At 36.1% G+C, this 13,555-nt stretch overlaps 1 protein-coding gene across 1 annotated transcript in view; it reads left to right on the forward strand.

Annotated features, from left to right (window-relative positions):
• LOC114643343 (histidine ammonia-lyase-like) overlaps positions 1 to 2,359 on the forward strand; it is a 38,750-nt gene extending 36,391 nt beyond the window's left edge. The window contains exons 18-19 of the mRNA XM_051931285.1: positions 969 to 1,077; positions 1,305 to 2,359. Coding sequence (XP_051787245.1) covers positions 969 to 1,077; positions 1,305 to 1,416 — 221 coding nt within the window. The 3' untranslated portion in view covers positions 1,417 to 2,359. The remainder of the gene's footprint in view (positions 1 to 968; positions 1,078 to 1,304) is intronic.
• Positions 2,360 to 13,555: the final 11,196 nt, after the last annotated feature.

Raw genomic sequence — 13,555 nt, forward strand, 5'->3', positions numbered from 1 at the left:
GTTAATGTCAGTGTATTTGATAAGGCCGTGTTAGGGATGTGATTCAGTTAAATAAAGGGAAACCACACAGGAACAGTAGCACTGCTTTGACACTGGGTGCGTCCAGTTTGCAAAACTGAGCCAAAAACGTTCGTACGCAATGGTTTGAGTTGGCGTGAGAATGTGCGTGGCTTTACGGCAAGTTTAGTTTTTATACATTGCAATGTAAGTGTGGAAACGGCCGTATGCAACATTTTTGTGGGTACACACCATTTATACATGAGGCCCCTGGTCATAATCAATCTGACCTGTGATGCAAGTATAATGCCTTCACCTAGTTATGCAGACCACCATGTTGAACATTCATTAATTTTCAGGCTCTTTAAAAGTCTTGTGAACATCAGCACAAGGCCTGCACTAGGGCATTCATTACCTTCAATCCATCATTTCTCACAGTGTTGTATCTAAAGTGTAATTAAAGTCTACTGTTATCTTGAAAATCAAAATATATATATATCTGAAGTTCTCGGCTATAAAAGCCAGCTAAGAAAGAATGTTCTAACCCAGTAATCCGGATGTCTACTATTTCCTGATGCGGACTGGTGAAAGGAAGCTTACCTTTGGCAGTCCACACAAACTTTAGTGAATATACAAACATCACACAGCAAGCAGCTAATCTCTAAAATAATAGGGGTCTCTGAGAGGTGGAGAAGCTACCTGCTAAATACCTCCGTGCCACTCCTTTATTATTATCATTATTATTATTATTATTAGACAAGCATAAATTTACCACTTTTTTTCTAAAACTACAAAAGGCCAGGGTTAGTTTGTGACTCTTTAAAATACTTTAACTGGTTAACTTAATGTGAACTTTAAAAAGTACTGCCTTAAAATAACAGTTCCCCATAATATAAAGAAAATACATTATTTTTACTGCGCAGCTCAAGATTAATTGCTCTGTTGATTATAAACACCCTGCCTTTTTTCAGTTCTTTCCATAGAACTATTAGCCGCTTGCCAGGCGCTGGAGTTCTTGCGTCCCTTGAAAACTACTGAACCTTTGGAAAGAGTCTATGACCTTGTACGTTCTATGGTCAGGTAAGTGACGGGGAGCATGTAATGTAATTTTTTAAAACTGAACCTCTCTTAAAAAATACCTGTTATCTTCAGCAATATTATTACCTGTTATCTTCTTCAATATTTATATATTATTTATTATATTTATATATTATTTATTATATTTATATATTATTTATTATATTTATATATTTATTATATTTATATATATAATAAATAAAAGTCAGATGATTTTGTTTTGTGTGTAGACCATTAACCAAGGACCGCTTCATGACTCCAGATATTGAGGCTGTTCACAGACTTCTGCTAGAAGAAAAGGCAAGCATTTTTAATACACAACTACCATCTGTTTTAGTCTGATAGAACTTTATATATTTTTATAGCACCAATGGATATTAGGCAAGCTAAATGATCAGTCTGGGCAGGGAGGGATGTTGACACAACTTGATTTTTTTCCTGAAAGCTGTTGGTTGGGAACATGGTAACTCTGCACTAACACGTCATCCAGTTGATCATGCAGGTTTAGTGAGTGTGTTTGTAATGTTGTTATAGTTTCATCTGTTAGCTTTACCTCCATTGTCCTGTGCTGTCATTTATTTCTGTTTTTAAATTCTGATTACTATCAGTTTTAAAATAAATACATTATTAAAATCACAGCTGGGTGTCAGTAACAGCAGCAGTAGGTGTTTCATTGGAACACTGCTTTATATAGGACAAAACAATTTTCTTTATAAATGTCTTCAAATTACAAATGCCTTTGGCTGAGAAAACTGGAAAGCCTAGATCTGTAATAGCCAAGGAATTCAGGTACAACACCTCTATTTAACACGTGGCTTGTTATTTTCCTTACCATACCTTGACCTGTAAGTATTTGTGTTATTGCAGGTGTGGGATGTTGCAAATCCTTACATGGAGAAGTACAGAAAGCAACACCTTCCACAATAACGTCTAGACAGCCCAGGTCATCAGTCCCAGGTATGGCGAAACCCTTCTGCAGCGCCTGAGAAGCCAAGGCACAATAGCCTTTATCTAGGCAGCAACCTGCTAATGACGCACAGTATTTATGAAGGCGTTCTTGAAAAGCCTTCAGAGTTACACGAATCGTACAATGAATGTGTTATTCTAGCATTATTTCTTTATAAACACAGCTACTGATTCTTTAAAATGTCTCTTATCTTAGAGCACACAACTGATCTGGCACACAATTCAGAAAGCATTAAAGAAAAATCTTTTGGTAAATGTAACTTGGAATAAAAGCAAATGAATAATGAGCTACACAAATAATAAATAATATGTATTAATAGCCTTTGCTAGTGCACTGCTGATGGTGTCAGTTCCTTCTTTTAAGTGGTTATTAAACTTAAAGCACAGTCCCGACATATAGTAAAGAAATCTATCAGTTTACGGTATGAGATATTCATTTTGGTAAACTGTACCTTATGCAAAAGTAATAATTACTGTAGTCAGGGTCTCACAGCAAAAACAATCTTCATTACAGGAAGTTTAATTCACATTGAAATAAAGCAACTTATTAAGGATCCTCATAATTTTGTGTAGACTGTTAAACAAGTGACACAAAAGACACAAGGAAGTATAATTGAGCAATACCTTATCATACTATTTTCAAAGTCCACTTAATCCTGAGCAGGGTCACGAGGGGCTGGAGCCCATCCCAGTCCGAGTCAAGCACAATTTCTCAGGTTTTCAAGGTTGTTATTTCTTTACATTGATCTAAGCAAAGGTGAAGTCAAAGACTAGCTGGCACAAGCCAAAAGCCCATTCAGTCATTCCCAGGGCATTCAACCATGCAGGCCAAGGTCCAAGATCATGCCGGAACTATAACAGAACTCCAGCCAACAATAGCTGCAAGCAGCATAGCGGAACAGCGAGAAGAAAATGAGAAATGGTTAGTATTAGGAGTTAAAGTCAAAAGTGTTCAGACACTCAAAAAATAAAAACAATCAAATAGTCTCAATGACATCTGTGGGCCAGAAGATGTGGTGTTGAACATCTTTGGCCTAAACAGTGGGGGCTCTCCAATATTGGGTTGGGCATTCTAGATTCTGGGAGTCCTATAGCTCAAACCAAGGCCTGTTCCACCAGCTTTATTTAACCTTTAAACATCCATGTGTTGAAGAAAGCTTTCATATTATGGTAAGGTAGGTGTGAAGTATTACAGGGTGAGTCAAAATTATGTTAACATTTGAATGGCAGAAACAATTTATTCACAAAACATACTTCATATGTGCAAAATGATTTACAGGAATGTCTCAAACTGTTCGCCATCAGGTTCAACACATGAACCATATGTGGCACATAAATTGTCCACAAAAATTGTATATAAGTATCTATACTAATTAATAAAAGGCAAAGCCCTCACTGACTCACTGACTGACTGACTGACTCACTCATCACTAATTGTCCAACTTCCCGTGTAGGTGGAAGGCTAAAATTTGGCAGGCTGATTCCTTACAGCTTACTTACAAAAGTTAGGCAGGTTTCATTTCGAAATTCAACGCGTAATGGTCGTAACTGGAACCTCATTTTTGACAATTTACTGTAATGGACGGCAGCTTGATGGCCGTGGGAGGCGGAGTTGAGTGTCACGTCATCACGCCTCCCACGTAATCACGTGAAAAGACTGTGAACTGAGTAAGGAGAAATAAAGGAAGAGCCGCAAACAGCGAAGAACAAAAAATTAATTAAACAATTGAGAAGGGAGCGAGTGAAGCATACAAGCATCTTCATAAGGGAAACAAAGCACGGTGTAAAACGTAAGTTTAAATTAAGTTTATTGAAACGCTCCTGTTGCGGATTGCAATAACATATTCGCGAGATAAAAGAACTCAGTAGGGAGAAATGAAGGAAGAGCCGCAAACAGCGAAGAACAAAAAATTCATTAAACAATTGAGAAGGGAGCGAAACAATAAGAAGCCAGCGAGTGAAGCATACAAGCATGTTCATAAGGGAAACAAAGCACGGTGTAAAACGTAAGTTTAAATTAAGTTTATAGAAACGCTCCCGCTGCGGATTGCAATAACATATTCGCGAGATAAAAGTTTAATGAGAAGACACAAGGTATAAACGAACCACACGCCGTAGCGCAACGTTAGGGGCAACAGTTTCAACCATTCTATGATCTGCTTCTCGCAACTGAAAGACGGCACATGGCGGATGTTAGCCGACTTGCTGACCGCAACGTTAGGGGCTTCAACTCTGGCGCTGACGATAGAGATTCGATTCCTGAGAGGGGATGAAGTGAGTGTGTATGCCTGATGAGCCCAGAATTAGGGAGAAACACGTGTCGCATACTCTTTGCATTATTTGAAAGTAAACTATTAAAACCATTCTATGATCAGCTTCTGGGAACAGAAAGAGGGCACGTGGCGGATGTAAGGCGACTTCCTGACCAACCACAAGCGTTACCTGGCAGGTAACCACCCATACAGTCAGATTGTGATTCAGAAAACGAATGCCATGAATGTAATTACCACGATCTACATACTGTCAAATAAACGAAACACACGCCGTAGCGCGACAGCTGTGAAAAGCGAGGTTCAGAAAAAAACAGATCCTTAACAAATTGTTATTGGTATACTGTATTTTCGATCCGTTTAAAAAGGTTTTCTTTTCTTAAAAAATTAAAAGCAGTACTTCGCCGCAATGAAGCGCGAGAATTTGGCTATATATATCTGCTTCTCACACTTAAAAGAGGGCACGTGGCGGATTTTAGACGACTTCATGACCAAACATAACTGTTACCTGCCACGTAGGGTTACCACTTTTAATACAAAAAAATAAGGGACGCATACTGCAGCGGGTGCCACATCCCAGTGCCAACACTTTGCAGACTGTACTTAAAAGACCCGCCCTCCTCACTGGACAGTTAAAAAGACCAATCAAACTAACGATGACGTCAAGTATTACCCAATCAAAACTACGAAAGGAGGCATCTTCATAAAATGCGTGTGGGATGATTTGCATGAGACGCTGCTTTAAAAAAAATGATAAAAAAAATACGGGATAAATCCCGTCCCGTATTGATTCAAAACGGGACGCGCAATTTCATTCTCAAATACGGGACGATTCCGTATTTTAAAGGACGGGTGGCAACCCTACAGTGCCAGGTAACCACCCATACAATCGGATTGTGATTCAGACTAGGAATGCAATGAATGTAATTACCCCAATCTACATACAAGGCGAAAGTCTTGCAACATTCAAAGATGATGGTTTGAGATAAGTACACCATAGAACATAAAAGAGCTTATGAAGCCTTGAACCAAAAAAAGCAAGATCTCAGAGATCGTAAAAAAAAAAATAGGAGGTAATGTCGTTTTACTCGCTGTAGATTTTAGTCAAACATTACCAGTTATTTCATGAGGGAGACCAGCAGATGAACTCAACGCGTGTTTAAAATCCATGCTTCTCCCACGCTCGGTTATATGTCCCGTGTTCTCAGGTAGGTACACCAAAAAATGTATACATTTAAGCATGTAATGGGCAAACAAAAAATGAGGTATACCCGAAGGCACTGCAGTAGTACTTAATGTTACTTTACTTCTTAAATGTTAATGTTTTACTGTTTAATAATTTATACGCTTCTTATATTTTGTTCAAATTCTTTTATCAAAATACCAGTGACAGCGCAATGCACGATAACATGGAGTGAATACACCATACGCATCTGCCCACGGCCGCCCTGGTGTGCGCAGATAGGAGTTGATTCCACAATAAAATAAAATAAAGATAAAAACCCAGGATTGTTTCCTGCCTTGTGCCCTGTGTTGGCTGGGATTGGCTCCAGCAGACCCCCGTGACCCTGTGTTCGGATTCAGCGGGTTGGAAAATGGATGGATGGATGGATGGATTTTACTGTTTAATAATTTATATTTATATGAAATGTGCTTCTTTTATATTACTTAATATTCTCATATGATAATGATGTTAATGTTGTTTATATTGATTTCTATGTTATTGAAACTGCATGTATGTGTGTATATGTATGTGTATATATATATATATATATATATATATATATATATATATATATACTACCAAAATACCCGCGCTTCGCAGCGGAGAAGTACTGTGTTAAAGAGGTTATGAAAAAAAAAAAAGAAAACATTTTAAAAATAACGTAACATGATATATATATATATATATGACAGCAACACTCATAACAATGACAACACAATTACATTGACAATCATGTTACGTTATTTTTAAAATGTTTCCTTTTTTTTTTTTCATAACCTCTTTAACACACTACTTCTCCACTGCGAAGCGCGGGTATTTTGCTATATATATATATATATCTGTATGTGTATATATCTGTATGTGTATATATATATATGTGTGTGTGTATATATCTGTATGTGTATATATATATATATGTGTGTGTGTATATATCTGTATGTGTATATATATATATGTGTGTGTGTATATATATCTGTATGTGTATATATATATATGTGTGTGTGTATATATATCTGTATGTGTATATATATATATGTGTGTGTGTATATATATCTGTATGTGTATATATATATATGTGTGTGTGTATATATCTGTATGTGTATATATATATATGTGTGTGTGTATATATCTGTATGTGTATATATATATATATCTATATAGATATCTATATAGATATCTGTATGTGTATATATATATCTGTATGTGTATATATATATGTGTGTGTGTGTATGTGTATGTATGTATGTGTATATATATGTGGATGTGTATATGTATATATATATGTAGATATGTATATATATATGTATATGTATATATATGTTTATATGTGTGTGTGTGTATATTATATATATATAAAAGACAGCAACACTCATAACAATGACAACACAATTACATTGACAATCATGTTACGTTATTTTTAAAATTTTTCCTTTTCTTTTTCATAACCTCTTTAACACACTACTTCTCCGCTGCAAAGCGCGGGTATTTTGCTATTTATCTATATATATATATATAAACGAGAGTTGGGATCCAAGAGACTGTGTTTGTGTGTTTGTGGAGGGATGGAGAGTTAAGGCGGGTTTTGGAGTCACGTGATCATCTCCCCTCCCATTCACCTCATTTCATTCACTTCATTTCGCTCCAAGCTGAGCTCCGCAGCTGGCACGGTCTTGCTGTTCTTGATTTGCTTTTCACATGGCCAAGTATACGTTGCATGCTCAAGAGTAAGCTCAGCGCACAACTTGGTCATATTACAACCGGAGGGGCGAACTGACAACATGGTATACAAAGAGATCCTTAACAAATAATTATTGGTATAATTTCCCTCAGTTTATTATTTAAAATTTTAAAGCAGTACTTCGCCGCTGCGAAGCACGGGTATTTTGCTCTCTCTCTCTCTCTCTATATATATATATATATATATATATATATATATATATGTGTGTGAATGTATGTATGTATATATGTATGTCTATATTTATAGCTATATATATGTAAATTTGTATATGTGTGTGTATATATATATATATATATATATATATATATATATATATATATATATATATATATAATATATATATATGTATATATGTATATGTGGATGTGTATATGTATATATATGTATATGTAGATATGTGTATATGTAGATATGTATATATATGTATATATGTTTATGTATATATATGGTTACATAACCTCTTTAACACACTACTTCTCCGCTGCAAAGCGCGGGTATTTTGCTATATGTATATATATATATGTGTGTGTATGTATGTGTGTATATGTATGTGTATATATATGTTGATATATGTATATATATGTGGATGTCTATATCTATATATCTATATATATATATATATATATATATATATATATCTATATATATATATAGATATATATATATATATATATATATATCTATATATATATATATATATATATATATATATCTATATATATATATATATATATATATCTATATATATATATATATATATCTATATATATATCTATATATATATATAGATATATATATATATATATATATATATCTCTATATATATATATATATATATATATATAGATATATATATATATATATATATATATCTCTATATATATATATATATATATATATATATATATGTAGATATGTGTATATGTAGATATGTATATAAGTATATATGTTTATGTATATATATGTTTACATAACCTCTTTAACACACTACTTCTCCGCTGCGAAGCGCGGGTATTTTGCTATTTTACATATATAGCAGTACCATTAGTGTTAACATCATTTTGACTCACTCTGCATTTTTTCTAAGTATTCAGCTAATCGTCATGTGATCTCTAATTCATGTCATCTGTTCAGCCTGCCCCTAAGGTTTCAGAAAGTGCCACTTCTGTAGAAAACATTCTGCATTGTTCCTGTACCAAAGAAGGCAGGCGCCTCTTCAAGCCACTACAGATCAGTGGCAATTATGTCTCACATCATGAAGACCTTTGAGAGGATGGTCCTGGACTATAGGAGTCCTCTTGTGTAAGACCACCTAGACTCACTGCAGTTTGTCTATCAAACAAAGATTGGAGTGGAGAATGCAATTATCTATCTGCTCCACAAGGCTTATTCATACCTGGACAAAGCTGGCAGCACTGTGAGGATTATGTTTTTTAATTTCACAAGTGCCTAAAATACCATCCTACCATCCTTGTCAAGGGGTAAACTCGGACATATGCAGGTGGATGAGTCTATGGTGTCCTGTATAATGGATTATTTGTAGGGCAGACCACAGTCTGTGAGACTCAAGGACTGTGTTTCTGATACGGATGTGAGCAACAGTGGAGCACCACAAGGAACAGCCCTGTCTCCTTTTCTCTTCACTCTGTACACCTCAGAATATAAATATAACAGCAGGTCATGTCACTTGCAGAAATTCTCAGATGATCCTACATTTATGGGGTGTGTTGATAAAGGGGACAAGATAGAGTATAGGAGTCTGAAAAGTTTGTTGGTGCAAAAAGAAATATCTGCATCTCAACATAAGCAAAACCAAGGAACTGGTTATTGACTTTCGCCACCCCAAAGAGCCTCTGTGTCCAGTCACTAATCAAGGAGTGGATGTAGAGATGGTACACTCCTACAAGAACTTGGGGGTTTACAACAATCATAGGTTGGACTAGTCATGGAATACAGAGGAACTATATAATAAAGGGCAGAGCAGACTGCTTTCCTTTAGTGTGGGTAGTGACATCCTTCACATCTTCTATAACTCCGCGATGGCCAGTGCAGTTTTCTACGCTGTGGTGTGCTGGGCTGGTAACATCACTTTAAGAGTAGCCCACTGAATCAACAACCTAATTAAAAGGGCAGGCCCGGTTATGGAATGCACTCTGGACCCCCTAGAGGTCATAGCAAAAGAGAGAATTAAAACTAAACTGAGTGCCATATGAACAATGCTGTACATCCCCTCTCTGACACACTAACACTGAGGACTTTCAGGCAACAAATCATTCATCAGAATTGTGTCAAGAAACACTACTGGGGTCCTTTATACCAACGGCATTATGTCTGCATAACGCCTCACTGTGACAGCTAAGGCAGACGTTTTCTTCCTTCTAGTCATTCTGTAGCACTCAGACTGTAGTGTGTCTGTGGAAATCTATCTATCTATTGAGCTTCTATTAAAAGTCAAATTTCCCCATGGGAATAAATAAAGGTTAATCTGAAGTTAATAAAGACAAAGAAGTTGAGATTATTTTTCTTAAGCAGGGGTTTATTGACTGCAGTTTTTAGGCAATCTGGGAAGACCCCCAAATCTAATGATGACTTCACTATGTCAAATACACTTTCAATTAGCACATCTGAGACTTCTTTCAAAAAGCCTGTTGAGACTGGGCCAAGGAAATTAGTGGAGGGTTTTCATTGAGAAAACGTTCTACGGAGTTCAAGTAAACCTAGTTCAGTTCACCAAGAAGGACATGCTGAGGTTCAACAGGATTCACTTTGGATTGATATATTACATCTAAAATTGTTTATTTTGTCTTTAAAAAATGTAGCAAAAACCTCACACATTTCACTAGAACTTTCCAGGAGGCATTCCGTTGAATGAGTGGGGTTTAGAAGATCGATAGTTAAAACTCTTGGATTTCCTGCATTATACTTTTAAAGAAATAAGATAGCCTTTTCAGTTATTCTGCTTTGTTGCATTCAGTTATATGTGCTTTAAATATTTTGTAATGGACTGTTAATTTAGTTTTCCTCTATTTATGCACATTTTTTTCTTTAGTTCAACACTCTTTGAATCTTCCAAGGAATTTTAGTTCTGGTTGTTTTCTTAATTTTTACCTTAGCATTAAAATATTTCATTTTACTGGTTACATTGTTGACTGTGATAGGACAAGAACTAAATCCGGAGCGATTATTCAGTATATTAGTAAACGTAAAGGCTGCTGTGTCATCAGAATAAGAGTTTATAATAATATGCTGCTATTTACTTCTAGCTCCCAGTATTTCTATGTTACATAAAATGGAGAAATGGTCAGATATACCAATATCCGTGACCCACCTCACATCAGTTCTTACTCCATCTGTAATAACTAAATCTATTGTGTGTCCTCTCTCGTGTGTAGCAGTAAGAGTTAAAAGAGTGCAGTAAGTTAATAAATTCTCTTGCTTTAGGATTATCTATGCGAAAGCTGAAATCACCAAACAATTTAGGAGCCTGTCATAAGTAGTTATTATAGATAGTAAAATTGTGAGTTTCCTCGATAAAAGATGCATTATATTTTGGAGGTCTATAAATCAACACGAAAGACTGCGACACTCCCTAAATAACTATGACAAGATACCTGAAAGGAGCAAAAGTACCAAAGTTTAATTGGATCGAGAATATTAAACCTCCACCATTCTTAACTTGGTGAAAAGGATGAACAAAATAATAATTTGGAGGTGCTGCTTCAATTAACACTGCAGCACCATCACAGCTGAGCCACGTTTCACTCAATGGAAGAAAGTCAATTTTCCTCTCACTGATAAGATTGTTAATATTAAAAATCTTACTGACTAACACTAATATTTAGTAAAGCCACATTTAGGGGCACAGAAAACCACAGCTTTCTCTAAGTGTTAGGGTAGCTTGAAATGGAAATTTATTTTAAAACGTGAATAACTAAACAAAGGCAGAAAAAGAGTTGGGGCACCAGCTGGTGATCCCTGTATATTGGAAAGGCTCAGTCGTTAGCATAGGCAATAAGTTTGCAGACACGAGTCCATCTAGTGCCATCCATGATGGCAGGCTGAGGGTTATATTTCTTCAGGGCAGGAAGAAGCGGCTCTGAGAGATGAAACCAAAAGTGAGCTTGGGGTCTGTGGATGAAAAAGGAAGAGATGTGAATATCAGTGCCAAAGCACGACACAGGCTGGAACTATCGAGATCACTGAGGCCATTTGAATGCGTGACAACATTTATACTGCTTTGTCCAGACCTTTTAGTTAAACTATGGTCTCTTATTATAGTGCACTTCTATGGAATTATCACACACGTGAGATATTGTCGGAGACGACCCAGGTTCATCGCCTAATCAGCTGTTCTACTCTTTTTTGTTGTGCAACAGTACAGTAAGCTCAACTACGTATGTTCATACTTTCTGTCCCTAAATATTTCCTACGTGTTAATTAGTGCCTTCCAGGTTTGTTTATTAGAACTACATGCCACTTCAACTTTCCTCACAAAAAGCTTTTAGAACCTGGATATCATATAACAGCTAAAAAAACTGCCTCCAAACCAAAACCTTTACTCCAAGAATGAACTTCTAGGCACACAAATCACATTACCTGTTGGTGCTCTAAAAACTGTAAAAATGTTTCAGTTGAATAGAAGAAGCACAGTGACCAAGTATGGAGTCTGCATTCCAACTCAATCACTATCCTCATGCAGCTTGTACATTTTCTACCTGTGTGTTTTGTCTTGGCAGAGTATTATATTACTTTACTTTTCCCTTTTGTATTTTTAACATGTAGCCTTTGTCAGAATGCCTCAGATCTCACAGACTTATCACTGTTTATATGGTACTGTACCATATAACTTCTGCCCTCCTTCCCTTCTACATTTATAACCTAAGGTAATTATGTGTAGTAAAAGTCAAGCAGGAGTTAAGTTACAATTTAAACAATGTATTATTGATAATATTCATAAAAACAACAATATGCAAAATACATTTGAATATTGGCAACCATAGAACCTGATGAATGTTGATGTGTAGTTTCAGGCTGCACACAGACTTGTTCGTTACTTAAAATGTCTCTAGTTAAGGCCTCATTTGTGGTCAGCTTTCTTCGGCACAGGCCACATGCCTATCTCAATATGGCTGCTGAGCTGTGCTCTTCATTGTCTTGTCCTTTTCAATTCATGGTGTGTGATGGTCATTCATCAGTTTGGTCAGAGAGAGAGAGGGTGAGGTAAAGCAAGCAAATTTATAGGTTTTCTGCCCAACCCCTACAGCCAATAGGGCGTCATGGTACTTAAAGGCTTCTGATACAAGCCAGTCCCAAACAGCCATACTTCAGACCAATGGGGCAGAGAACATCTTCACACCTGCCCTCCAAACCATATGTTAAGGCAGTGGTTCCCAAAGTTGACTGGGCTCCGACCCACCTAACAAAAACTGCCAAATTCGGGACCCACCTCTTAGCCGTCTTAAAAAGGGGGCATAAAATATTGGTAACGCTCAGATTCCCTAGTAGCGAGTCACGGAACTACTTAATGGTGTCTTATTTGTTCGGGCTGTTTATTTTGTTTAAAGTATTTTTTTCATTTGACATTAATTTGTTATCATCACAGACAACATATATTGTACTTTAGCTCACAAACAGTCACTATGGAAATTTAAGCGTCACCAATATGAATGAAGGACTTTTCAAATAAGAAAAAAAACAACTTTAAGTTACAATTTTTTATTACTTAAATACCTACAAGGACTGTTATTTCAATGAGAAGGGTGTATTTGTTTCCTATTTTTTGTCATTATAGCTTTAGCATCAACTTCAATTTTAGTTACTTTTAATTGCAGTGAGTTTGATACGTCCAATTTATTTCGGTATTTAGTTTTAATGCTGATCATAGCCGAAAATCCGGCCTCACATAGATATGAGGTACTGAAGGGGAGGAGGACTTTTATAGCTTCATCAAACAGGCAAGGATAGTTCCCAGCAACTGAGAGCCAGAATTTCGTTAACTGCTTGAGATTGAAACTATTTTTCAGTGACGTATCTTCTGATAAATCAATGAGTTCTTCACTTGCTTTTGTTGACATACTACTTGGTAGGCGGTCTTGAAATGGGTTACAAATCCAATTCAACGAGTCGAGCTTTTTCATCTCTTCCCCGAAATAGGCATCAAAGTTATTTTTTAACAATGATAAATGAGTGGAAATTGCAGACAGTACATTCGTCTTTGGCTGCACTTGGTTTTCTATAATAAAAGTTTCAAGAGTTTCAAAACAATCATACTTGCCATCCTCA

The sequence above is a fragment of the Erpetoichthys calabaricus genome, chromosome 1 (assembly GCF_900747795.2).
Source record: "Erpetoichthys calabaricus chromosome 1, fErpCal1.3, whole genome shotgun sequence".
In the NCBI taxonomy this organism is placed as follows: Eukaryota; Metazoa; Chordata; class Cladistia; order Polypteriformes; family Polypteridae; genus Erpetoichthys; species Erpetoichthys calabaricus.